The 27,232-nt window shown below is 43.4% G+C and overlaps 1 protein-coding gene across 7 annotated transcripts; it reads left to right on the top strand.

Annotated features, from left to right (window-relative positions):
- The first annotated feature begins 750 nt into the window (after nucleotides 1–750).
- LOC102087354 (histamine N-methyltransferase) lies at nucleotides 751–26,881 on the top strand. Of its 7 annotated transcripts, none has more exons than XM_065070328.1 (9): nucleotides 754–894; nucleotides 993–1,121; nucleotides 2,967–3,042; nucleotides 4,012–4,208; nucleotides 5,116–5,168; nucleotides 8,025–8,132; nucleotides 11,746–11,876; nucleotides 12,436–12,529; nucleotides 15,544–16,808. In XM_065070328.1, the coding sequence occupies exons 4-9, from the start codon at nucleotides 4,072–4,074 to the stop codon at nucleotides 15,897–15,899; spliced, it is 879 nt and encodes a 292-aa protein (XP_064926400.1). In that variant the 5' UTR covers nucleotides 754–894; nucleotides 993–1,121; nucleotides 2,967–3,042; nucleotides 4,012–4,071; the 3' UTR covers nucleotides 15,900–16,808. The 7 variants fall into 7 exon arrangements, with proteins under 7 accessions (XP_064926401.1, XP_064926402.1, XP_064926400.1 ...); XM_065070327.1 differs by having other exon boundaries at nucleotides 2,967–3,066; XM_065070329.1 differs by lacking the exons at nucleotides 2,967–3,042; nucleotides 15,544–16,808 and adding an exon at nucleotides 15,354–15,508 and having other exon boundaries at nucleotides 751–894.
- The last annotated feature ends 351 nt before the right edge of the window (nucleotides 26,882–27,232 follow it).

The raw sequence follows: 27,232 nt of genomic DNA, 5'->3' as shown, positions 1-27,232 counted from the left end.
TGGGGCTGCTGGTCCCTCCTGCGTGGCCTTGGCACCTCTCTTTGCCGAGGGACCAGCCAAAGGTACTGAAACACCGTGGCCCCACAGCTCTTGGCTCAGTCCTTCGCTCCGAGAGGTTTGGAAATGGTGCTGTGTTTGGAGAGAAAAAAAATGCAGTGGGTGTTTCCCTTCCCACACAGTCATCGTTCTAGCTGAACTGTTTTAACTGTTGATAGGAAATCTTTATGTCAGTAAACTTTCAGCTACATGTTGAACAACAGTTGTTCTTCCTGTAACCGTGCCTCTGAAAGCATGATTATTAATATTACTAGTGTTATTTTGTATGAATTTTGCAATGTGAACTGTTAATTTCTCCATTAATTGTTCGTTTGTCCAACTAAGTCCAGAAGGAAAACTTCTCATTTAAATTAAAAATACTCCTTCTCACTTAACATAATGGAACAATAACTAATTTAAGGCACACAGAGGGCAAATATTTTACCAGTGCTCTGAACACCAAAACTCAGCGTGATAGCAGACATGGGTCAGTGCTTGTGTTCGCTGGGATAAAACTGCTTCTAGCAGGGCTGTGGAGGGTGCACACAACTTGGAAAATGCTTCTGATTGCTTAAGCCCTGGAAAGTAAGGGATAAGCAAAATCTCAGCTGCTGGTGAGAAAACAAAGTAAAAAGCAAAGTAATCTATACCACTATAGGGAAACTAAATGATACTGTACATCGCCATATGCCACACACTGAGATAATTATTTCCAATTTGTCAAGAGCTGCATTTATTACATACCAGTGGCAGCGCTTTGTTTTTCACCCGGCTCTAATTAACACCTGAGCAGAGCTCTGTGTGTAAACGCTCCCAGGGGTTTGGTGGCCGTGCCAGGTGTGTCCTTGGGGACAGCAGGTAGGACCACACAGAGGCTGGACACGGCGGGCAGGGTTTAAGCTGTCCCCTCAGCCTCTGCAGACAGCTGGTTGTGATCTCTTCTGCTCCGTTCCCAGGCAGCAAAACCTCCTCGGTGCTGCCACGTCGCAGCCCCGGGGGTGGGACGGCAGCAGAAGGTGTCTGGCCGGGATCGCATCCCGAGCATCGTCAGCCGTGGGAGCCCGGGAGGCACAGAGCGCTCGCACGTAAGTACGGCCGCCTGCGAGAGAAGCAGGGGAGACAAATTGCATTGAACTCCTCCAGGAGGGATCCCTGCTTTGCTGGCGTTCAGCGACAAGACGTAATCCTGTGCTAACAAGCTCCTGCCTCAAACAGCTTACAGCTGGGGGCACGCTCACTTTGTTTTCTGGCTTCACGGGGAAGGTTTAAAGGGTTTTATGGGGAGTTTAAAGCAGGTTTAAGTCTGCTGGCGCAGGCGCAAACCAGGGGTGGATCAAGCAACTGCAGAGTAAACACAGAGTACGTTTTCAAGACTCCTCAATCTTTTTAGACAGCTATGTATGAATTTGGATTATCACTGAAGGAAACATGCCCAAGTGAACATAATTATCCAAAAGTTTCTGTCAATCAGCCTGATTCAGAAAAAATCCTTCTCTTTACTCGTTTTTAAAATTAACTGGCTGCAATTCAAGCTGCAAAATACATAATGGAATAAATGGGGCAAATTCAAACAGCCAAAAGCGTAATGAAATAAATGAGACAAATTCCTTGAACTGCACCTAACACAAAAATGAATCTCAGCTGCTCATTAGAGACTGACGAGCAGAGGATGTCAGCAAATTAAATCACAGGAAGTAGAGGGAGGCATAGAAAAAAGGTCAGTTATTTGAATCTCTTCTTATTAACTGCAAAATAGTTTTTTCAAGATTGAAGGTAGCAAACTATGTTAGTGACAAATTGCTCTTTATGCACTTAAAGTAAGAAGGGAAGAGTAGGGTAGAGCACAGGAATGGGTAAACTATGTATCACTTTATTTTTGGGGTGGGTTAGCAGTAATTCTCACCTGATGCACATCCAGGTGTTTGCTTTCTTACATTCTCTGCAAAAATTTATACTTGTTTTCCCCAGGTTAATACGTATTTTTTTGGGGATGTGAGTGTCCCCATGCCACTCTGACCAGCTCTCATGGGCATCAAAGAACCCAGCAAAGTTTTTAAAGCTCTCCCATGTACTTGTTACCAGGCCCTTTTCATCATCATTGTTGTTTAACATACTTGGTTTAGGTGTTTTTTCCCCTGAAAGCATCCTTGCTGTCTGTGGCGCTAAGGAACAAACAGCGTACTGAAAGCCAGGTCTGCCTGACAGTGGTGTGGGTGGAAAATCACACCTTGGGTCCTGCTTCGGAGGTTGCTGCTGGACTTTGGGACTGCCTCAAGGACAGCAATTAACAGGTGTTGCTAATTGGCCTAACAACTCCAGTAGCAGCACAAGAAGTGCATCACCACCAACCTTCACCATCCATTCTCTTGTGGGAACCTTTGGGATGTGTGCAGGTGTGGCCCATGGGGTGCAAAACCAAAACATGTCACAACCTGGATATTTTATTTGGCATGAACAGCAAAGGAAGGTGGGCAAAGCCGAGTAGCTCACGTTATCATTGCAAAAAGGAGCAGGAGAAGAAGGAGGAGGAGCTGGGGAACTGCAGCTGCTCAGCATGATGCTGTCCCTAGAAATCATCCTTTGAAAAAGAGTGAGCACCAGAAAGAGAATTAGGGGATGGCAATGTGGAGATGTAAGGGAGAAATCGTGCCAAGCCCATCTTTGTACTGGTGCTGCAACTGCTCCAGCGTACAGGGGAGAAGGAGGCTTTAGGGTTGGCACCATCTTGTGTGACATAAGCAAATGAAGAAGATGTGGCTTTGATGAGACAGCTGTTGGGTGGCTGGAAAACTGTTTGCACAGTTAGAAAAGTTATCAGCAGTTCACTGCCAGAAAGGGAGGCCATGACAAGCAGGAACCTGAGGCTGATACTCTTTTGGGCTTCCAAAGGATTTGAGGAAGGGATGAGACTGTTGTTATTCCACGTGCAGCTGGGACGGACTGGGAGCACCACAGAGGACAGAATTAGAATTCAAAGAGACAAGAGAAGTGTGGAAAAAGCCCATGGTTCGTATTTCAGTGGTCACACTGGTGAGTGAAGGGAAAGTACGTGGGGCCTCAGTGGGGTGAGGGAAGCCGTCCCAGATGTGCTGGCAGCTGGGGGACATCAGCGGGTGGGAAGTTTCGTCCTCAGCTGCTGCACTTCAACAAAAGGTCTTGGCTGGAGACAGTCCAAAGGGAGCAATAAAAATAACGAGAGGTGGCTGGGACATAACGCCTGCGAGAAAGACTGAATGTAAGAAATGTCCCTTGAGCCCAGGGACCCACGAGAAGGAAGGGGAGCTCTTTCACCTTGTTAGAACAAGACAAGACAGACTTAAACTGCAGTTTAGGAGGGGGTGAAAGCATCTTTGTGCACTTCTCAAGGTACAGCACATTTCCCAGCAGCATGCTCTGCCACCCCACTCCCAACTGTGTAAGCTGGGTTTAGCACAACATCCATTCCAGTAACTCACGTGGCTTTTGTGAATTAACTACTTAGCCCACGGGAATCATACCATTATCTTCAGAGGAAGTAGGAAAATAAAGAGTGCATTTATACGGTTTTACTGTTTTCACCCCACCATCAGCATTCTCTTAAAGAACATCAAAAGCTTAAGAAAACAGAGACATCTGCCAGCATCTCTGGAGATGTGTGTTGTACTTTTTTCTAATCCAGACCAAGTCTTCAGAGCCTCTCCATGCCTTCAAGAAATAGGGAATTTTTCTTTTATTTAAGAACCATCTAAAGACCCTTTTACTGGGTTTTAACAGAGCCCTGTGTCAGCAGAGTTAAAAAATGCTCGCATTTTCTCTGCGCAAATTAAGGATGATATGTTACCCTTCACTGCTCAAACCTGATTTGCAGCTTCTATCGCCAAATTGCATAATATTTTTTCAAGTGCTCTAAGGTGCAGTAGCAGGGTCAAGGGCAAGGAGCAAAGTCCATGTACATGCTTGCTTTTCCCTCTCTGCTGTTTGTTACTCATTCTCTAGGTCTGAAATAAGAGCCTCGGGGAGCAACCCGTCCCCTCCTGCAGCCTTCTGACCGCCAGCATGGCCTCACCCATGAGGAGCTTGCTCACCAACCCCACCAGATACCTCCAGGCTTTCCGCCTCTTCCTCGCAAATTCGACGGAGCACCAGTGCATGCGGGAGTTCATGGAGCGGCAGCTGCCGGCGGTGATCGCCAGGTGACAGGGAGGTGGCCACATGGAGCTGAAGGACAGCCTGGTGGCACCATCCTGCGGTGGGGATGGGCTCGGGGGGCTGCCTGCCAGAGGCAGATTGCCGTTCCCTGCCGGCCGTCCTGTCTGTAGGTGTCCGATAGGGCTTGGCTGCAGATTTCATTTATATACGCTGCTGAACGGCTTTGGGACAGAGCCTGCCTCGCAAGGAGCAGATAAGGCTGAGTTGTTTCCTGGCGTGCTCGCCCCACATCAGCTCTAAAATGCAGTAACAGATAGTACATTTCAACATGCAGGTTGACTGAAAGCATCTTTTTAAATGCAATCTGTTCAGGTAATATTTAGGCTGTCTCTAGTTTGTGTAAATAATGCTCCTGCTTTGCCTGCCAGGGTGTGTTTTGTGCTGGACTCCTGGCTTTGCAGGCTGGCTCGGGCAGCTGGGGACAAATGCTGGTTCTAGGGAAACCCTTTTCCCAGCCCAGGGCTTTATGACTCTGCCAAAGCCTCGCTAAGGGATTTTAATCACATGACACTCTCTCTTTTTCCTCTCCATTTTGCAAAATGTAAAACTTCTGCAAATAATATTTAAGCTGCTGGTCTAGACTCAGAGAAGTCTCTAGTCCTTGAAGCACAGACATGGAGAAGGCGTGTACGTGCTGCTGCTTGTATGCACTTGTAATAAAAACAGAAGTCCTCTCCAAATTGCCAAAATGCCTGGAACAGGAGTCCCCAACAAGCAGAGTTCTGAATCTGGTCCCTCCTGCCAGCTTGCAGGCATGCCTGTACACGTACACATTGCATTTGATTTCGTCCTACAGATTTTAGTCCTCATGGGGTCTCAGGTGCCTAACAAAGTGGATGTAACCCTCTCTACTAGGCAGCTTTCCCAAAATGTATCAATAATGTTTTTCAGTATTGGAAACGAGAAGCCTACAATCAATATTCTAAGTGTTGGTGGTGGAGCAGGTATGCTATAGACTTCAGTACTGCTTTTACCTTTCTTTTTGATGAATAGATTACATTTACAAAAAGGGGCAGAGCAGGAAATAAGACTTTTCTTGAAAGCTCAGCTGCAGGGACAGATGGCATTAGGTGGTGTGTGGCCACACACCTAAAAACAACTCGTGCCTCCCCATCCCGATTCTTGCATGTCCTCCTTGAAAAACCTCCTTGTGCAACATTGCTCCTTAAGGCCAGAGAAAGGCTTGAACTGCCCCATAGTGTTTCTATGCAAAAAAGAAGTGCCACAGTGCCTGTATTCCTCAGAATATGTGATTTTTGCTTGCATTGCACTTATTTTACTCTGTAGCTATTTACTGGTGTGGTAACTTCCCGTCAGTGCTGCCTCCTGCCTGACGGCCTCGGCTGATCTCTGTCCTGTCTGTATGTCCTCACTGGCCATCCTCAATGCACAAGCGCCTCCTGGAGCTCCTGCCCCCCGAAACATTGGAGCTGAACTTAAGGTCCAGAGAAATCACAAGAAATAGGTCTCTTATCTGAAGTTCACTGGGTAGAAAAACAAGACCAGTAACAAGTGGCACCTCATTAAATCCTTGCTTAAGTTCTTGCTTAATTAAAGCCTACGTTTTCTAATTCTGCTCTGCCCATTAAGTCATCAAACTTGAATTTCATAAGAATGGTTAATTTAGTTCAAATGCTTTAGTCATACCATCTCCAAAGACTAATCTCAGCTTTGTCAATCTCTCTTAATAAGTAAAAATAATTGTATGTAAATGATGGCTGTTAGTTATGAAACAGTACGACAGAGTAGGAACATTGCTTCCCAAACAAGGGAAACCAGTCTTCTACCCCAAAAAATGTTTTTAACGGGAAGACTCTGCTTAGTGAGGTGCTTAGCTCCCTAACCAGGGACTTAGCATGATGGGTATTCAGTTTCATGATGTAAAAAAACCCCTACGCCACCAAAACCCTGCTCCTTGTGGGCCCTTAGGAGGTCAGGAGGCAGCAAATCCCCGCATCCCCCAGCCGACCCTGCTGATGTGGGAGGGCAGGGATGGAGCTGCTGCCCCAGCCCGTCTGCCCCCGGCCGCTCAGGGAAGGAAAACATTCCACTTTTCCACCTCGAGAGGCAAGCAAACCATTTAACGTAGCATCATTTCCCATTACACCCACCCATCGACAGCGCCTGCCTTTGCCCGCAGCCTCTGCCTTATTAAGTTCACACTCCAGCGCGCAGCACTCTGTACCTTTAAAAACCATAAAAGCCATCAACGCTGCTATAAAGTAGCAACTGTGCTATAAACTATCCCGTTACGTAAAATGTTTAATTAGAAACTTAATGGCGAACATAGTGGTAGCCTTTAAAAGGTAATTGTGTTGGAGAGTTTAAATAATTTGGATAGCCTAATTGCCAAATTGTTGATAATGCAAGCTGCTGCAGATCTGACTGTAAAATGCCTCAGGACACTTGTTTGCATATAAAAGAGCTAACCGAAGTCAATTAAGGCTGTGGATTAAATTATGAATCAAAAGGGTGGTTTTTTTAATGGTTAAAAACAATACAAGGGTGGTTTGGCCATAGTAGGGTGGAAGGGAATATATTAACTTATCTGCATATGGAAACACAAAATCTGATGGTTTTTTTAATCAGGACACGCACAGCCTTTTCAAAGGGCTAATCCGTTTTACAGAAAGTTGGTAACACAACCAAAAATCAAAAATATTGCAGTAGTTCATTCAAAATTCTGTGTTCACAGATTTTGCCACATCAGTGTACAGATGACTGACTTTGCTCTGATTTTTCACTGAAATGCAGTGTTTGCAGTGACAGCAAAGATACAGCTATTTCTGCTCCTTCAGAAATTCAGTCTTCCTCCCTCTAAGAATATGCTTGCACAGATGCCATGTAAATGTTGGTGTTATTAGTTGTCTTAAGAAAGACACGTAAGTCTGAAAACGTTGTACTCTGCCTCACTTAATTTACTCTTCTATTATTTTTTCTACCTAAAATTCATTCAAGCACAACAAGCAGAAGTGAGCCCTAAGAAACCTAAGCAAACCAGAGTGATGTTGTCCTTGTCCCCATGCCTCCATCAGGAGCATCTTCTCCCTGAGCTTTCTATACTGTGGATGAGGAAAGGTGGCCAAGAGCAATGGCAGCTCTTTCTAAATTTTAAAATGTTGGATCTATTGGTACTACCATTGATAGAATAATTGCATCTAGCCTGAACAGTATGCAGAGAGAGCTGTTTCTCACAAAGTACAGTCAGCTCTGGAGTGTTCTGTAAACAGATGAACATTAGTGGTACGTGCATTACTCATCCTGCTTGGGGAAAAAGTCACAGTAAAGACAAACAGACAGGAATGCTGTTTCTGATTCCAGCATAAACACACATTCTCTTCTCCCTCACCTGCGTGACCTGGTTACAAGTGAGACACTTGGCTGAAAATGCTCTTACTGACTCCAAAGAAATTCTGCCGGGTTGGCTGGTGGCTTGAGACCATCAGACCTGGTGCCATCGGGTTCGTTTAGGATCTTCCCTGGGAGGTTTGATCATGTTCAGAAAATACGAGGTCAAGCCACAGGCGTGACTGTGTCTGTTTTTCCCTTGGCACTGGTGGTGGCAGAGAGGAGGAATGAAGACAGTTGGGACTGATATTTAATGTTTTCTTGAATCCTAGAGCTAAACCCTCAGTGGCAATCTGCTGAGAATACAAAGAAGCGACGTGTACCTCCGTGGTACATTTTCTATATGTGAATGGCAGGCATCAGTCTTCAAAACTGGGGATATGATGGTGGTGGAGATAACTTTTACCTGAGCTTTGTTTCCATCTTGAGTTTTATGTTGTCTGCTTCCCTAGGTGAGATTGACCTGCTGATCCTCTCAAAAATACAAGCCAGCTATCCAGGGGTCACCATCAACAATGATGTGATAGAGCCAAGTGCTGACCAAATCTCCAAGTACAAAGGTATTTTTACATTAAATAAATTAAATTTACATTAAGTACGCTAAATGCATTAAAGAGTTGAATGCTGGATGACACCATATTCAAATGCTTTCTTGTCAAAATTGGTTCTTTAAAAAAGTAATGATTTTATGCTTTTTTGCCATCATTGCTTTTCAACAATGTTCCATCTTTCGTTGAAATCTTGGTTTCTCACACTGCAAAGAACTCTGTGTGGCAAACGCCTTGGACTAGACAGACTTTAAAAGCTAAGCAAGGTGGGAACTAGTGGGTGACTGTATGGGAATAGAGTAAAAGCTCCACATTTCAGAAAGCTTTTCTCCCTCAGCTTGCACTGAATCAGGATCCTTCCTCAACATCAAAGGGAAAATTTTAGTGTCTCATGGTAATTTTCGCATCTCTTAAAAATCGTTTCCAAATAACAAATGGCTAAACCTCACAGTATTGCTCTAAATTAGTTACCATACTTTGAATTGGAAAACATACAAAGGAAAACAAGATGGATAGGAAAGATTTTTGCTGTGTGCTCCACAGCTTAGAGCTTTGTTTCCTTCCACTAGCCCAAAGGTCTGGGCGATATTCATGAAAGCAAGCCAAGTATTGAGTGTTAGCAGGGGTGCTTTGGTCAAACTGCTCTATGAAGGGATATTAAATATCAGTCCACAGTTTGATTATCACTGGATTAACACCTACCAGGCTTTACCTTAGCAGGTAATTATGGTCTGGTATGGAGGTGACACCAGCCCCACCGTTCGGGCTGTGAGCTGAGTGGAGGTGGCAGTAATGAATGAACCTCGTCAGCAGTCTGCCTTGTTGGAAATGCTCCAAAGCGTAGTAAATACCAGGCTGCAAAACCACACTGTAAATCTCCAGCTTCTTCTCTTGCTCAAGTCCTTAAAAATGAAGCATTCCCAGGATGACGCAGCTTGTGTAAGTCGAAGGGAAAAAAGAAATAGTAACAATCCCTCTCTCCCTGCAGTGAGGGAGTTCAGAGTCACTGGGAACACCAAAGTCTCCCAGGAAATACATTATTTTTTTATATCTATCTCTGTATTACATGGACTTGATCTTTGAAAAGATGGTTAGTGCAGAATCGCAGAAGCTTTTACATTGTTCAAGGCTAAGTTGGTGAAGGATGGGCAAAAGAGCATCTGCTTTGTTTATAGCTGCTTTGTTTACAAGACAGTTTGGGCACTTGCACATTGCATTTCTGTCCTGTCTGGGCCATGGATCATGGGCAATGTGGGACTGGATTTTCTCTGAATCTTCCTAGTGGTCCCACAACCTACCACCAATTAACTGGCAGCCCTATTCTACTGCAGTGAGTTTCTTTCCAAGAAAAATTAAGGAAAATATAAGACATTGTCCTTATTTTAAGTTTCATGCTGAACTATAAATGAAATATTCATCTGAATTTCTTTCTTTAAACTTTCTTGTTTAGTAATTAATCATGTCCCCAGTAGGTATCATTAATTAGGTTTCTGAGCCTTAAGATTTTCCGAGGAGAACTGGGAACATTATCTGCGCCTCTGAGGATTCAGTCGTTATGTTTTCTGCTTAACCAGATAGATACTTTCTCCTTGGGAAGGAGAAGCCAAGAGAAACTTCATCCTGGGAAGTGCAGTGATGACAAACTGAGGTTTCTCTTAGGCTGCGTTGTACAACGGAAGCTCATCTCAAAGTCCCATGGCCAGGCTGGGGCTTTCCTTCATTCCTGGTCCATGTCCAGGTGGTCTCTTGGTGACCACATTTGGAGTGTTAGTGGCCCCACATCTGAGCTGCGTTGTCATTGCCTGCACGGCACAACTCCAGCTTTGGTGGCACCCACCAAGGGCACACAACCAGCTTCTGACCCAAACAACCATCGGGGTTGAAATCAGGAGAAAATGGAGGAAAACTTTTCAAGGTGGTTAAGGTTATGCATTTTGACTTCAGATGAATCTTTGGGCAGAAACTTCCCATAATCAGAATGAGTTTGCCTTGTCTGAAATTTTGACTTTAAAAGCCCACCCTGGCAAGCAATTCAGTTTTCTTCCCAATGCCACCTCACAGCTTGTCTAGCAATTGAATTGAACCAGACTTGCACAAGATTATTAGTGATGGTGGTATGAACTGCGGCTGAATAAAGCCTGAGTTTAAAACAGCAAATTAAATCTGAACTGTAAGTGCTGGGGCCAGTGGTTGATAAATGGAAGCAAACAGAGCAGCATCCAAAAGGGGTGGACCCATTTCCAGTCATAACAGAGAGCAGATAAGCATTGATGGAGCATTTCTCATCTGTCTGAGAGGGACATGTCCTGATCAGAGCCCAAAATGAGTAACATTGTGATGAGTGGTGTAAAGGCACTGGCCCTAGCAAATCATGTTGTTTTGAACATGTGTTCTGTAGCTAAGGCTCAGCCTGCCTTTGGGCCATTTAAGTTTTAAATTTATGTTAACTCCAGTGAAGCACAGGAATGGCATCGGGGTAGCTTTGCCCTGGAGCCATCCCAAGCACCAGGCAGGAGCACAGTGAGAAGAGCTCCATATGCCAGCAGATGGACATTAGTATTCCGGCGTCCCCTAAATGATGAAATTGTCTCTCAGTTTTGCTCCCATAAAAAAAGCAGAGAAATGCAGTGATGAGCCAGGCCCTCGGTATAACTTATTCCTTGAAACCACTTCTTCAGCTTTCTGCTTTCTTCAGTTGCTGAATGTGCATTGTATCAAGGTGAATACATGCCACACGTCACTCTTTGTACTAGTCTTTGCTTTAAAACACTATTATCCCTTTTACCTGAAGCAGTGGGCCGAAACTGTGGGCTCTTGAAAAAATCGTTTGAACATAACAGAAGCCAAATGTCAAGAGATGTGTCCTTGCTCACAGAGCAAAGCTCCTTCCCTCTCCCACCATCCCATGACACGGTCCCAGAGTGAGCCATTTGCTTTCCTCTGCCCTTGAGCTTTTAATTTTGCTTCTCTTCAAAATAAAACCCCCTTTGATCCATCCTTGAGTTCTGTGTGTATTTGTTCACTCTCTGTAAAACCCTTTACCATGGCCTGGCTTTGGCTCAGCCACATGGGTGTTGTGTGGAATCTGAGTGAATGGACCATCAGCTCTTCTCCCATTCAGCATGAATGTGCTGCTCGTAGCCTCGGGACTCTGTATCCCAGCCAACACAATCACAGAATAGTTTGGGTTGGAAGGGACCTTCGGAGGTCATCTAGTTCATCCCCCCTGCAATGAGCAGGGACATCTTCACCCAGATCAGGTTGCTTGTGTTTTAATTCAGTTTGAGCCAGTCATGTGGAAGAGTTCCTTTTTTGTTGTTGTTTTGTTGGGTTTTTTATTTGTTTGTTTTTTGTTGTTGTTTGTCTTAATCAGGTAAAGATTAGAGGAGCACAAATGAGGGTGCAAAGAGAAAAGCATCAGAACAGCTTAAGACTTCATCCTGCAAAGACCTTTACAGTCCCCTTTCCACATACAGGCTTGAGGTTTTAAATATTCCACTGCTGTGTTAAACTGGTACCAAAACCTCTATACCTAAACATGACTTTTGGATATATTAAAGCTCTGAATGGAAATCGGTCCTATATTTGTGATTGAGATAACTCTGTCCTACCTTTTGTATTCCAGAGCATGTGGCAGAGACATCAGGCCTCGAGAACGTAAAGTTTACCTGGCATGAGGAGACATCTCATGAATATGAAAGTCGAATGAATGCAGAAAAGAAGTCTAAAAAATGGGACTTCGTTCACATGATCCAGGTAAAAGTCTCTGCAAAGTAAGTGTTGTCAAAGACTTGGCTGTTAAAAGTATGCATGAAGTATGTGACCTCATTATCCACTCTAAGGGGAAGAAAGGCGAGTTTATTTCCCTGTAATTTAGAGTACTTAAGCATAAGTGAACTGCAAAAAAAGAAAGATGAGTTACAGCAAAGCAGCTTTGAGCACAGTAGTCCTATTAACCAGGCTGTGGGTGGCAGTCAACTAAAAATACATTTTAACTCGAGTTTTCAAAGCTGCTTGTCCTCTCTGTGAAATTTCCTTTGTATTTCCAAGTTTACTGAAGCCATTACAAGCCATCTTCACTGCTAAGAAAGGCAAATCTCTTCATCTCAGGTTAATGAATGAACATGAGCTTGGTCCTGGGAGAGCTGGAGAGCAGACCAGGCAGTGACAGCCCTGAGCTTGCCCAGCATTGCACTAACGTGTCTTGTCATCCTCTTGCTCTTCTCTCAAGCTTGGTTTCTTTTACCTAGTGGTAACAGTTACAATATGCACCAGGAGCGCACGGTATCTCTGTAAGCATCTCTGCTCTCTCCAGATGCTGTATTATGTGAAAGACGTCCCAGCAACTATCCGGTATTTCCACAGCCTCCTGGAAGCACAGGGGAAGCTCCTCATCATCCTGGTGTCAGGTGAGAGCTGCTCCTCCAGCACTGCTCCGTTGGGCAAGAGCCATGAGGATTCAGATTGGATATTAGGAAACATTTCTTCATGGAGAGGGTTGTGAAGCATTGGAACAGGCTGCCCAGGGAGGTGGTGGAGTCACCATCCCTGGAAGTGTTTAAAAGACATAGAGATGAGGTTCTTAAGGACATGGTTTAGTGCCAGGCTTAGGTTATGGTTTTACTCTAAGATCTTAAGGGTCTCTTCCAACCAAAATGATTTTATGATTCTATGACCTTCTGGGTTCCTGTGAGCTCAACACAAGCCAGCTAAAAACCAGTGCACATTTTTGTTTGCAACATCCTATATCATAAATAGAGGCAAACTGGAGGACTAATACATGGTGTCCACTCGTTCATGTCCATTGAAATCTGCGCATTTTCTACATCTGTGGAGCTCCGTGCTGCAGGCTATAAAACTGAAGGCTTTGTGAGCCAGCAAACCCATGCCATGGGCATAAAACATCCTTCTCTCACCCTCTGCCCTTGCCCATCCTTACAGCCTGGCCAGTGGTGGCCCAAAGCGGGCAAAAGCGTCTGGCCCATGGCTCTCACTCGCAAAAGCTCCTTCAGCCTCTGCTATTTCATGTAAAAGGCTTTTCAGGCTTGGCACTGCATTGTCTCCATCCTGGAGACCTCCAGCATTAAGCAAACAGCTACGACAGGGCCCAGCTGTGCTGTACAGCAGGTGTTAGAGCACATATGGTTTATTTTCTTCTCAAACTGCCCATTTCCTTAATATCATCATTTTGGGTGGAAAACAGCATTCTTTAGGTAGCTTCAGATCTCCAAGAGATTCTCTGTGGTCAGTCCAGCAGGAAAATGAGGGAGCAGAGTAAATGACAACCTTTTCATACCATGAGCAAGGTATTCTAGAGATACTGCAATCCTGGGGTCTGATTTGATTCTCAAAGCCTGTAATTTGCCTCACAAGCTATGGAAACATCTCATAGTTTCACCAGGGTTTTTAGATTTTTAGGTGTTCAGAAGTTTCAGCTTAATTTTATTGATTTTGGCCATGTCTGTTAACTGTATTATGTTTGATGTGTTTGTGTTCATGAAATGTCTGCAAAGTAGCACTGCTCTGACCCAAATTTATTCAAACTATTACTATCCAAAGTGGTTTTAGAGTGTTCCAGTTTACTACAAGAAAACCATATTTATAATAACCTGACTTCTGTTCTTCTTTGACTGAACAAGAATAGATGATAATATCAAACTATTGATGATTACCTGCACATAGTTAACTGGAACTCTTCTCAGATTTTGCTTAATATGCCCCTTTTGATAGTCAAGAAAAGTGAATACAGGGAGCAATGTGTGTCTATTCGAAATCAGTTTAGTTAAAAATCTGAATTCATGAGATGGCCTCTTTGGGCCAGGCTACTGTGTGTTTTCTGATGGAGCAGAATAGAGAAGAAATTGCTGGGGCCAGCAAGAAAATGGGAGAGAGGAATAGGGCTCAGATAAAAGGGGAGGGAAAACCTTGGGGGAAAGAAGATAGAGAGAGGGAAAGGAAGAAGTGCAATGAAAATGAACATTGAAGCAAAAAGAGGTACTGGAAGAGAAGCAGAACAAAGCTCATTTCAAGAACTGGAGGTAACGTCATCTCCAACACAAACACATTAGGATGTGTTTATTAAAAACCAGTGTGGGAATAGGATTGATAGGAGGGGGCTTGGTCAGTTGGTGAAGGCTGCAATCCCTCCTGCTCCATCCCTGCCGGGAGAGCAGGCGAGTTGCAAGAGCTATGCGGTGTTATTCTGAACACATTTTAAAAAATCTGTTTACATCGCCTTGAAAACAAAAGTAGTGCCATATGCTGAGCCTATTGAGAGCTATTATAATAATGCTGCGTTCAGGTAGTGTATAATTGCTCAGCTCAGAGATGGCACTGAGTCACACAACACTGACACCAGCAAATTTTCTGCAATTAGTGCTCCGCATTCAATTTCCACCAGGTGAAAGAAAATATTGTAGCCTCTCTTCTAAACACCAAACTGTTTGGCTATAAATAACTGTTTGCAGATAAAGCATTTGCAAAACCGCCGAGCAACTGGTTTTAGTAGTTATGGAGATTTATAGTTGTAACTCTCAAGAGCTGCTCATTAGGCTCCAAGTTATTTTCTTCCCATCCAGTCATTCTGGGTGATCCTTTTATAAATGATTTATAGAAGAAATGTGAAACCACAGATCCAGGGTGAGGAAAAATAAAGATGTGAAGACATATCTGGGGAGTTTTCAGCTTACCCAGCTAGTTTTCTTTGTAAAACATCCCTTGAGAAGAGCTGTGTGCAGAAGTCTGGGCTTGGCATGGGCTCAGTTCTGGAGGGGATGCAGTGCTACAGGAGCCTGTGCCTTCCTCATCCTTCATCTTTGCACACCCAAAAAACCCTTCTAGGTACCACTGGGGAAGTCTGCTTGGGGCAAGGGACAGCCCTCTTGTCACCCATGCCCAACAGCACATGAGCACGGTGGCAGCAAAGGCTGGAGTCCAGGAGGGTGGTGCAGCTACATCCTGGGCTCTCTCCATCCCACCCTCTTCTCCACCACACATCCAGCTACACAACAACATGACTGTGGTTTTGCATCCCACATATATCACACAGCAGAGAGATAGTTTCCTGGTAACAAGTGTTTCAATGAAACTTATATGTAGCTTGACCATGAAATATAATAATCAGGTGAAGCAGTACAAGGGGATTTGATCTTCCCTGAAAGATATTACCTATGTGCACAAAGGAAAGGGGTGCTGGAGCTCCAGTTTCAGTAACACGTCCATCCCCTCCTGCAGCCCCCAGCCCTGAGGCACAGAAGCAGGGAGGCAGCTGTCTACACCACATCCCAGGACATACATCCCAGATCTGGAAAAAACCCCACTCACAACAAGGACAACTGCTAAAAACTCCCCCAGAGAACCAATAATTTCTTCAAATAGTATTTTACCTTATTTCCAAGCATTTTTCTGGTGGTTTATCTCACAGAAACAAGTGCCTGGGACCCACTGTGGAAGAAGTATGGGAGTTCCCTCCCTTTAAATGATCTCTGCTCTTATGTTTCCTCTGCTGACATCAAAAGGATACTGGATTCAGCTGGGCTGAAGTACCAGGTGTACGAGCTCCCATCCCACATGGACATAACGAGCTGCTTTATTGAAGGGAACGAGGATGGGGAGCTGTTGCTGGATTTCCTGACAGAAACTTCTGAGTTTTCTAAAACTGCTCCTCCTGAATTAAAGCATCAAGTAATGGAGGAGTTAAAGAAGCCTGGATGCAGTGAAAAAAGAGATGGGAAGGTGCTTTTTAATAACAATCTGAGTGTAATAGTGATTGAGCCATGAGTTAACTGCTTCTTGATCCAAAGCAAATAGTCAGATACAAGTTAACAGCTGAAACATGTTTTTATACTTTATAAATGGCTTCGTTTACTTCTGTATTGATATATAATTTTTGGAGCCTGCTAAGAAATCAATATTAGTATCTTTTTATAAGTGAGCCTTAATACCCAATTAATTCTGCATTAATCTATGAATGTGTAACTCATTAAGCAGTTAACTGTGCTTTATCATATGGATATTGTATAATCAGATGTAACTTGGACTGTCAATGCAAACACTGCAAAAACCTGACCATTTCCTAAGAAATAATCAAGAACTATATGTGGTTTCATCGTCTTCGTTTAAAAACTCTCTACAGACCAAATAAGCAAATTACAGCTTCTCGGTGCAGCTGGCAAGAGTGGAGGCTCAGAATGACTGAGTGGCTGCTCAGTGGGATTTCCTGAGCTTGCTGTGACTTCAAGATTCCACACTTCCAGTTATTGTGAGAGTGGCCTCACACCTTCTGCATGTGCGATGGTCCTGCCTCTACAGCCATCTCCATTTAACCGCACTGCTCCCCTTTTCCTGTGTTTTTACTCGATTTTTATGATACTGCATCTGCAGAGCGATTTGTGGAGCAGGTCCATACTAGCATTGCAAGAGCAAAGTGATTGAAGATGGTTGAGGCACAGCAGTGGTAACAACCACCCTGCAGAGGTGGAATTCCCTAGTGAGCCCTGGCGCAAAGCCTGTGTGAGGAACCAGCTCCTGCTTTCTGATGTTGTTAGTTAATTTTTGATGTTGTTATTATTAGTTAACTGCACAAACCTCCTGGCTGCGGCGTTTCACTAGCCTGGCAGTAAGTGCTATGCATGGCTTGTGAGCTTTGTAATGGCAAAGATGGAAAAATAAACTCTGATGCCAAACTGACAGGTTTCAGTGGGATTTGTTTCATTTTCAACGGAGTCACGTCAGGTAAATCTGTCCAAAATACAGTATAGGATGTTCAGCAAGAAGGTGTGGGGCTGTCTCCACTCCGGTAGCTGATACATTTGTTTTGCTAAATGATTTTATGGGTTTAAGAAGTGCTATTCTCTCTACAAGTCACAATGCATGGTGGAATACAATATAGTCACTTGAATGAATTTAATAGTCTGGATACCCAGTTTACCCAGTGAGACAGGTGTGATTTCTGCCATTGAAATAATTTGATTCACTGTTGAAATCGTTTGCTTTAGGTAATGCTTTGGCTGCAAGAAATTATGTTCTATTTTTGCATATACATTTCTGATACAATATAGATACAATATAGAAGTGATTTACAGAAGACCATATTGGGCATTAATAGCTGTTTATATTAATTTTAGGGCGAATTATTTGAAACATACATTTCTCCTAATGTTAAAATATTAATTCCAGTGTATTTTAGAATATTTCCATGATATTTCTCAGTTGTTGAACAGACCAAAATCTATTACTGCTTTCACACAGTGCTACATGCAGATTCCTGCATTAGAAGATCTCAGTATATTTGTGAGCTGCTATGGTGACATGCCAAAGGAAAAGAAAATCTCTCATTAGGACAGACTGCTGCATGCATTTCTAATGGGAAATGAATTAAACTTACAATTATTTTTGTACCTCTTTGGTGCTGTCAGTGACCTCTTCTAAATGGTGCATGTGAAGGAGGTGACCACTGAATATTGTCGCATGAACCCTGTCAGAATTAACCTGTCTTCGGGAGCAACAGAAATGCCAGAACAAAAAACAAAACAAAACTAAACACCCCAAATCCAACAAAACCCAGCAGCAAGGTGCACACGCATCTCCTGTTATTTTCTGGTTTAGCAGAGGTAAGAAATAGAAGGAGAAAAAGCCTGTTAGAGTTTTGGAAGGAGGTTTGTTCTGAAAATAGGGGAGAGAGCAGGAAAGATGAGGAACAGCAGAGATGGTCTGGGGAGATGAAGGGGGGATCTGCCCACGCACCCCAAGGGGATTCAGGTTGAACGCAAGTGAGAGCTCCTTCCCTCTTTAAGCAGAAAGGGAGAGGCTGGGCAGAGGCAGCGCTTGCTGGGTGTGTGGAGTTGCACAGGGTCCTGTTTAAAAGCAGAATTCACCAGTGGAAAAGGCACTTTCACCCCAAGCTGGAGAAGAAAACTCTAAAAGAAGGCCCACCAGGGCAGTCCTCCGGCATTGCTTTTGCTTCTGAGGAGAGTTTCATTAAAAACTGGTGGAAAAAAAATGCAGTAAACTCCATTCTGTATATACAGCTGCTTCCATGAAGAGGCTTGAGGGAAACTGAGTCAAAAGAGCATCCTCAAGGGGTAAAGTATTTTTGATTTTGAATTTGTAATGCGCATTTCTAAGAAGAACTGAAAGTATTATTTAGTAGGAAATGAGTGTGGGGAAGCACATTTCATGCTCATTTGACCATAAAAACGGAAGGAGTTATTGTAAATCTCTCAAACAACTTCCTAATAGCCTGAAAAGCCACATTTTCATGTCAGAATTGTCCTTAATTGTATAGTGAGATACTGCTATACCACAGAGTGTTTGGGGAGTGCAGCCTGTCCACGGACTGTTCTTTATATGGTACTTTTGAGCCTATGTGTGTTCTTTCCACACTGAATTGATTGTTCTCCTCTCATAAAGTCTGCCTTACCTCAACCAGCAGAGTTCTAGCCCAAAAGCAGGTGTGGTGTCCAGACCAGCCTTGCTCTTTGCAAACCCCCAGGTTGATGTGTGAGCCAACAGGACGAGTCCCCCTGACTTGCACCCCTAGAAAGTGAGTTTATAGGCTTTATACAGAGATCTGCTGAGAGCAATGGTCTTAAACCAGTATGACTTTGATTGATTGAAACAAGATGGATGTCAGGCTACCTGTATTAAAAATATACCAGAAACAATTCTGCAGGCTCTTCGTGCATGGATGCCCCTTTCTGGCTAAGGATGTTACTGATACGTAGGGTAAGCATTTTACAGAAATGTGAGTGGGTGAATGCAGTCCTTAATATCGCATCTATACGTTCATCAGAGATGGTTCTGAAAAATATTTTAAATTGGGAAGTGTCCTTTTTTTCATTTCGTTGGCACATAAAGCCAGAATATACAGATTATATTACAGGTAGAGGAGAAAAAAGCTGGAGGGAGGCAGGGAGGAGGAGGAACAACTCTCCTTTGAAACAGCAGGCAAACACCCGGGCCTGTGTCCCTCTGATAAGTACGAATGAGCTTGTGATTCTGATGCTGCATCTAGTGATTATTTCCCTAAGTAATTCCCACGGGAAGTTGCAGTGCAGGGAATGGAACAGTCTGTGGATCAGGCGTGGCTTGGGAGCGATGCCACACGGGAAGGCTGGGGGACAGCAAAAATGGGGGAGGAAAAGGCTGACCCCCTCCAAATAAGCTTCGTCTTCACGTATATCCCCCCCTCCATGCATCAAACACATCTGCCTGAGAAGCTTCAGGGCTGCTACTTTAAATCATACGTATAAAAATATTCTCACTGCTCGGTTAATTACAACAGCAAATTGAACAAATGCACTTACGGCTCGGTTGCTGTCGCCATTTCTACATCGGTGTAATTCATGCTTGCAGCCCATGATAGGATTTTTTAATGTCATTACACAGTAGGGCAAAGTCTTCATTTTTAATAAAAATACAAATGTTAAAATGAAATGGATTAATATCTAATTTTACATCTTCATTTACATGATGTGCAAAATTATCTTAAATATTTGTTATGGATGGAGTGGCTTTCCACCAATTTAGGTTTTTTTTCATACGGGAGAACGTTAGCATAAATTGTAGCATAAATCATTGCCTTGTAGAGTACCAGAAGGCGCATATAAAAACCCATATCTTTACTGCACATATTTCCCATTAACCATAATCTATTAGTAATTGAAGTTCATTACTAATTCTTGTAGACTTTATTGCTATCATGCTGCATGACATAGTGAACCTGGCTTGCATAACAAGAAGTCCTTGCTGGGAAATATCCTATTAACAATGACAGTGCATTTGTCATTGTGATAATAAATCCAAAGCTGCCTGTAGATTATAAATTATTGCGGAGCCATTTCCACTGTTGTAGTTTAAAAGTTTTGTCAGCACTTCCATTTTAAACCCTGCTTTACAGGCAGTTATAACTTGACCATAAAAATCTGCAGGGAGCTGAATCTCGGCTGACAAGGTCTCAGTCCGAGAGTGCGTTTCTTGCCCCAGTAAGATTTGTATTTCATCCATATGAAAATCTTACAAGGAAAAGCTGTGTTTATGGCAGATTTTTTTCTGCTGCATTTGCATGGATTCTAATTGAAAAAATCAAGCCATTTGACAAGCAATTTGTCCATAATCTTTCTAAATATTATGGTAAAATTTAAAAATATATCAAGACTAAAAGATAGAAGCCAAGCTGAGCTGAGTGTTCACTGGTTTAGCAGCTGAAAAAGCCTCAGTCCTTATCTCCCGATGCCATGGACTTTGGGGAGGCATTGGTCAAATCCTGCTTCTCTTCAAAGGAGAAACTAAAGAGAGATGCTGCTACCCACATGCCTTGCAAAGGTGTTTTGAGGCTTAATTACTAACGCTGAAATTCTGGCATCCACTCAAGTCATCCTTCATCGTGTCTATGCAATTCTTTGAGCTCGATATAGGTTTTAAGTGTTATTAAAAGAAATTGCCATAGAGTTGAACTTTAAGTGTTAATTATGACTTGAGATATAAATGACATCAGGTCAAATCTTTCTCAATTTAACTCCGTAATTGACTTCAGCTCATTACACCAAGGGATATCTATCTAGCTGAATGCATCTGTCTATCATATTTCTCCAGTGCCTATAGCAATCCATCCAATTAGCTGGACGGAACCATTACGCCTCGACTGCTCCTAAATAGTGTAGGATGAAACCTTCACCCCCTGAAATCACCAGCAAAACTTTCCCTCCCACCAGCAAGGTCAAGTTTTCACAGCATCCTGCAGTACATGCTCTGTCTTGAAGTTCTGCTCATGTTTTCATGGGGTGGATTATGGATTTTGCAGTAAATATAATAATCATCTTTACACATCAGTAGTGTCTTCTATCTCAAAATGTCCCAAATCACTTTAAAATCTTGATATGCAAAATGACTTCACTTACTGCTGAGGTGTAGCGATCTCCTGGGTGAAATTCAGCAGCTGTTGGATGGTTCACAGCCCCATTTCATGGTGATTTACGGCAGGACAAGGAGGAGGAGGCGGCTGTCGGCAGTGTAAGTGGCGACGCTGAGGAGCAGAAAGCAATTACCCAGGCTGGCATTGAGCCCGGGGCATGGACGCCAAAATCGCCACCAGCTCACTGCCTCCCCTCTCCGTTGGCAGCAGAGTGGTGGGACATTGGGCTGGGACGTGGCGCTGGCTCAGGATGGAGCTCAGTGCCCACCACCACCCTGGCACATCCAGCAGCTCACACTGGTGCTGATACAAAGGGTGTTAACTATCAATCCATGGGCTTGACACCAGCTTTTGTGTCGCAGTGTTCCAGTGCTCCTTCCTGCTAGTGGCAATGGGGAGCTCTCCTACAACTCACAAACTCAGCCTTCTTAGCTTGTACCTCCCAACCCCCTGCATTCACATCTTCCCAATTTGTCTGCACATCAAGAGGCACTTCACTACCAGCCTTTGCTACCCAGCAGAGTTCATGGGGAAGGCAGAGATGGATCCGGTGTGTGTAAAGGGAAAGAAGATACCTTCCCCTTTTGCTGTAAAGGGGTATTTCTCTTTCCACTTGCAGGTGGATATGAATGGTACCTAAAAGAGACGCATGAAGGTGTGGGTCCAAGACGGTACTGGTGTGATTCAGGATGGTGCTTTTATTCAAGAGTAGTGATCTGTTCTAAATAAGCACTGGAAAAAGATATTACGGCATATTGCTGGTTTCTTACTCAGTTTTGTGTACACTATCTATATTATGAAGTCTCTAGCCAAAAAAACCAACACAAAAATAACAAAAGTAATGATTCTCTGAAATCCCTAAATCTAAGCCACATCATCCTTTCCCGCTTTGACATCCCTAAACATAAACCATGTGATAGTTTCCCACTCAACAGACTAGAAGGACCTAATATCTTTGAGACTCTTCATGCTATAAATACATTTTGATATTTTTATACCAGTGATTTTGCAGAGGTGTCGATGAGGTATTTATTTTGATGAAGGTAAACAGGATATTTGCCAGCAGATGTAATTTCTTTGTTTTCTTAAAGAAAATGAAATGACATTATTTGGATGCTGTTTCAAGGATCTGGTGTGTTACAATGGTTCCTGGCGGAGATGAATTAGTGGCCAGAGTATAGGTCATCTTGCCAAAAATGAATAGCAATGCAATTTATCATCTGCTTCTGTAATTTATCTCACGACCATGTATTAGATTAGATAAAGACAGAAAGACACGTGAATTGGATGGACTGGACTAATTCTGAAAACTTAGACCTGCTTTTATTGAGGCTGACAGGAGGATTTCTGTTGCCTGCATTGCAATCAGAATTTGGCTTCACATATTTAATTTGCTTTGAAGTATGATCTTGTCCAGCAATGAGAAAAAAGATAACTCAACATTAAAGAGTTTGTTGATCCTGCCTGCTATTTGGTATTCAATACAAATTTGTTCCAGCATATTTTTCATATTAAACCATTTAAAATTTTTAAGTGTAAAAAACACGTAGAAGCTTTAAAATAACGGTAATAAGCAGCTGTGAAACCACTGCAAACAGTCATTATGTGCTACACCGTTTTCAAAGCAACAATCCAATAGTTTATTTTGTCCCCTTTCAACAAAATCCATACTTCAAACCCCACTTTTCATACCAAATCGGTCTGTCTGTAAGACAAACAGTCTGCAGCTCAGAGCGTTTACCTACACACAGCAAAAAGATGTGCTACACTGCCTTCCAATTCGGTAATATCACCAGCTACCTTCTTTAGGCTTGTTGCGAACCAGTGATTGATATCTGCTCTTCTGCATTGCTTTCCTCTCATATCTCTTTGTCCTGCTGCTATAATCGATCACAGATTTTTCCATCAGGCTTCATGTCAGATTAGGATAGTGAATATGACTTGCTTAGAACAAACTGCTTCAGAGCTCACTGAGTCAAGTTCAGGAGTCAAACCACTCTAAAAATGAGTGTTTTGAGCTTGTCCATGAATGCGACACAATAGTAGGGATTCAGAAGATGCTTTTATGGTAAGGATTTGGGATTGCTCCTCTCTATGAAGCCTGTCGCAATCAAATCTACATCTGCGGGGTTGGTATTTTAAGTGAGGAGCAAAGCCCAAGTTGTCACTTTGCTGATTCAGGAAGAAATTTCTGCTCAGATGTCAATGGATGTGTCTGGTAGGATTTGCACACACATTCTGTCTGGGATTCAAGTTGCAGTCACACTTGGCTTTTGCGTTTGGTGCTTTATGTGTGCTGTCAGGAACGGGAAGGAATGAAAACCCAACAACCTTCTCTGCTCTGCATAGAAATACATTTTAAAGCTTCACAGTGACTAGTCTTCCTAGGAGAAATACTAGGAGAAATAAACTATCAATTTCTTACTTTAAAAGCTCTTTTGGGGATTACTGCTTGTTTTTATAGTGCCTGGCACAATGGAGTCTTCATCTTGGTTGGTGGTTTTTAGGTGCATCTATTGTATGAATAACAAATTATTTTTCTTTTTTCTTTTTTTTTTTTTTTCATGTGAGGGAAGGAGCATTATTTATGGCAGAGGACTGCAAGGATTTGATCAAAATTCAGATCAGTGATTGCAGATGAGTTTGCTGACAGCAATTGCCTCCCCCATGGCTGCTGTTGCTCAGGTCTGTAAAGCCCAAAGAGGGAGGTGGCTCTTCCCATGGCAGCTGGGTGACCTCTGGGACCTCTACTCAGCCTTTTCATGCGTTCAAGACAAGACAACAACGTCGTGGACAAGAAGAGTTTTGAAGGGGAACATCCAGTGTCCAGTGCAGGAGGTCCCTGAGCTGAAGTAGGTGGAAAAATATTGAAGAAAACTATTCTATGTGCTTGCCCTCTATATATAAGATGTATAGGATACTCTTCCCTAGGTCCCCACCTGCAACCACAACTAGAGAAACACAAACAATCATGCTAGTCCAACCATTTAGAGCTTGTTATAGCCCAAGCTGAAAGGACCATCACTGCAGAAACTATACAAGAAATCATGGCACAGAAGTATTTGTACCTTGCTTGCACAGCCCATGGGAGCATGAACCCTGACATTCTGCATTTAATCCCAGGGAAGACACAGGCGGTGGTGTGTTACTGTAATATTTCCAAGCAAATTCTGAGTAAAAGGCTTTTTGCTATACGTGTACATAAAACAGGTTCTCTCAGGTTTTGCAATGTGAGAGTAGATGCTAAAGCTTACTGAAATTACAGCTTTCTGGAAAACAAAACCCAAGAAAACTTGAGAGTTAGCAGTGACAGAATATTTCCATCAGAAGCTATTACTGGGAGTGGGATCTTATTTTGAGATAAGTGAGTTGAACTGCTGCTCAGCTGGACATACTGCAGGGACAGAAGGCAAATTATGAAACAAATAGTCAAGTACCTATGGGCTGCTGTAATACTGTAATGCTGTAATAGTATGGAGGATAAAAAAATACATTTGGAAAAAACCCAAAAAATCGCAAAAGCTTTTACTGTGCTGAAGGCAGGGTCTCTGCAGCACGAACTTCGCAGTATTTCTGGTTCCTCAGGTCTGGTCCTGGCTACTCCCCCTCTCGCTTTGCAGAGGCTTTGAGGCTGTGCCCTGAGGCAGAAAGCAGGGCCTGCTGGAAGGCAAAGGACCACAGCAGAGAAATTTGGGGTTTCTTACCTTGCAGGTGAACCTCAGGCCACCCAGCTGAACAGTTGATTTAAACCCACACGGCAGGAAATGTTAACCCAGATGACTAAGGGAAACCTCATTCTGGCATGATTTATAGAGAGGGTACAACTGCCCTGTAACCAAGCAAGGGACACAGATGCCGTGGTTTACTGTTCAAATGGCTTATCGATGTGTAAGGTCGTTCATCACACATTGCTTTAGACTCCCAGGCCAATACGTATAAAAGCCTGTCGCACAACAAGCGCAGCCTTTTTGGCTCCCATCTGCCCACAGCAGCCTTTCCAATGTTGCTAATTATGTCCCTGCACATTACTGTATTGGCTACAACTTGCCTCCAAACTACGGCTGTACTGATGTGCCCTGAGGGTGGATTGTGTTAACGAACAAAAAAGACACAAGGTCTCTGTTTAAGAGCCTGTTTCAAAGCCCAGAAGTTATAAGCTCGACCTCTGGACAACCACACTTCCATTTGGAAGGCAGAGCTGCTCCAAGACTGCCTTATTTGTTTCACTTTGTTTGCTATAATTCAGTTTCTCATGTCTTCCATGGCAGCATGCTCGCATTAGCAATGCATGGAAGGGCTCAATTTCTTTTACAATCAAAAAAGAAAGATAAAAAGTAGACACACTGAGAAGACGAGATAAGCTACAGAGGGACCCCAAGAGAAGCAGAGCTGCTCTGAGCCCGGGCTGCGCTGCAGGAGAGGCTGAGATCTCCAGCTCTTCCCAGAAAAGGTGTGAGCGGGGAAGTGGCACTTCCTGGAAAAGCTTCCTCTCAAATGTTATGAAAAGCATGGAAATCAATTAAAACAACTTTAAAATAGGAAGGTCTTTTCCTTCTTTTTTTTTTTTTTTCTTTTTCTTCCCAGAGCACACTTCTGCACTCCCAAGGCTCTCACTGACCTACATAGAGGAACATGTCTGGCCTAATGTGCAGACAAAAGCTATTCTGTTTATTAATCAAGGACATGTGCTATGGCAGCGCTGGGCAGCCCAAGCCCTTGGAGGAGCCCAGGGGCTCAGGCTGTAGCTCCCAGCACCAAGGTGCCCCGGGGCCATGCCAGGAGTCCTGAGGACAGCAGGCAGAGCCGCTGGCACCCGTTCAGGGCAAGGCTGAACAGAGGAGTTAAGCCCCCACCATTTTTAGGGTGTAGACTTTTATTCCAGTCGTTAGGCATCTTCGTACCTAGGAGTCAAACTGGAGGAAGATGATGCAGCCTCACCTTGAGTGTATCTACTTCACAGGGGAGAAACCCCTTCCTTGTGTTCTCCATGTGATTTGGAGGAGGTTGGTGAGTCAAATCCTCCCACAGCGATGTCCTCACCACTGACATGGATTATTTACATGCAATGCAGTAGTGCTCAGGGAACACATACTGGGGACACACAACACTGGTCTCACCAGCATCTACCATGCCAAACAGCCTGATTTTAAGATACTTTATTAGAAGAAACAGATCACTCCTGTTTAGATACAAGATCTCAATCACCTAATGCTTTTCGGTCGTGAACCTCATGCTGTGAGCTGCTGCTCTGAGGCTCTAGCAGTGCATGCTCACTTGCATGCAGAGAAAACAGATGCGGTGTCCTTGTGAGGATTTGAAGCTTGAGCTGGACCTTGTCACTGTTTTAACCTTCTAACAGGTAAATCAACAGGCAAGGAGGGTGCATAGATAGGAAGGGGGGAGAGGGCTGTGACACCCAGCCAGTGCCAGGTAGTGATGGACACCCAACCCCTTATCCCTCTTCCAAACAATGGGCAAGACTACCAAAAGCAATTCTAACCTCAGAGCAATCGGTAGCTGCAGGAGTACAATGAGATGGCTGCAATCCATGTAAAAAGAAGCAGCCTTTGCCCTCTGAGTGCCACACCACTGCTGAAGGTGTTGTAGGCTCACAGCCATGGCGAATTTTAAAGATGGGGTTGGAGAAGGACGCAGGTGCGGCAGACCTTCAAAAAACTGCTTAAGATACCTGGAAAGGAAATTTGGTAAGTGCTCTTCTTAAAAAATCCAATTGTACTGAGACTGTTAACATAAATGGAGTAGGGAATAGGATATTGTGTAATGGAGTTTTTAATTACAATTCCTTTTGCTTTTGTAAAAAACATTAAAAAGTCATGATGTGACCAACGACTCAAGACTACAAAGCAATTCCAATATTATTTTTATACTCACTTTTGCTCTTTGTTAATTTATAGCTAGTGAAAAAACATAAACAAAACCCATCTTTTCATTTACATCTGACGCTATAAAAGCGGTAATTTTTGAAAGGTTACCTAGAGTCAGAGCCAAGCTTTGATTTCTGTCATTAGCATATTTAAGTCTAGCTTAGGAAAGGTTTCTTCCCTGAAACACACATTTTGTTAAAAGCTGTTTAGTGCCCATAACCATTCTGCTGATCTTCTCAAAATATGTTCTCCTCGCAGGCCAGAGCTTACCTGCGCATATGAAATGAGCTCAGCTTAATGTTGTGTTAAAAGAG

This window comes from Columba livia, chromosome 7 (genome assembly GCF_036013475.1).
Source record: "Columba livia isolate bColLiv1 breed racing homer chromosome 7, bColLiv1.pat.W.v2, whole genome shotgun sequence".
Lineage (NCBI taxonomy): Eukaryota > Metazoa > Chordata > Aves > Columbiformes > Columbidae > Columba > Columba livia.
The sequence above is the reverse complement of the archived record's forward strand: the minus strand, read 5'-3'. Positions and strand labels throughout refer to the sequence as shown.

Coding starts and splice junctions, on each gene's coding strand:
- LOC102087354 (XM_065070328.1), top strand. CDS start 4,072: ATGGCCTCACCCATGAGGAGCTTGCTCACCAACCCCACCAGATACCTC. Junction 4,209..5,115: donor CTGCCGGCGGTGATCGCCAG/GTGACAGGGAGG, acceptor AATGTTTTTCAG/TATTGGAAACGAGAAGCCTA. Junction 5,169..8,024: donor AAGTGTTGGTGGTGGAGCAG/GTATGCTATAGA, acceptor CTGCTTCCCTAG/GTGAGATTGACCTGCTGATC.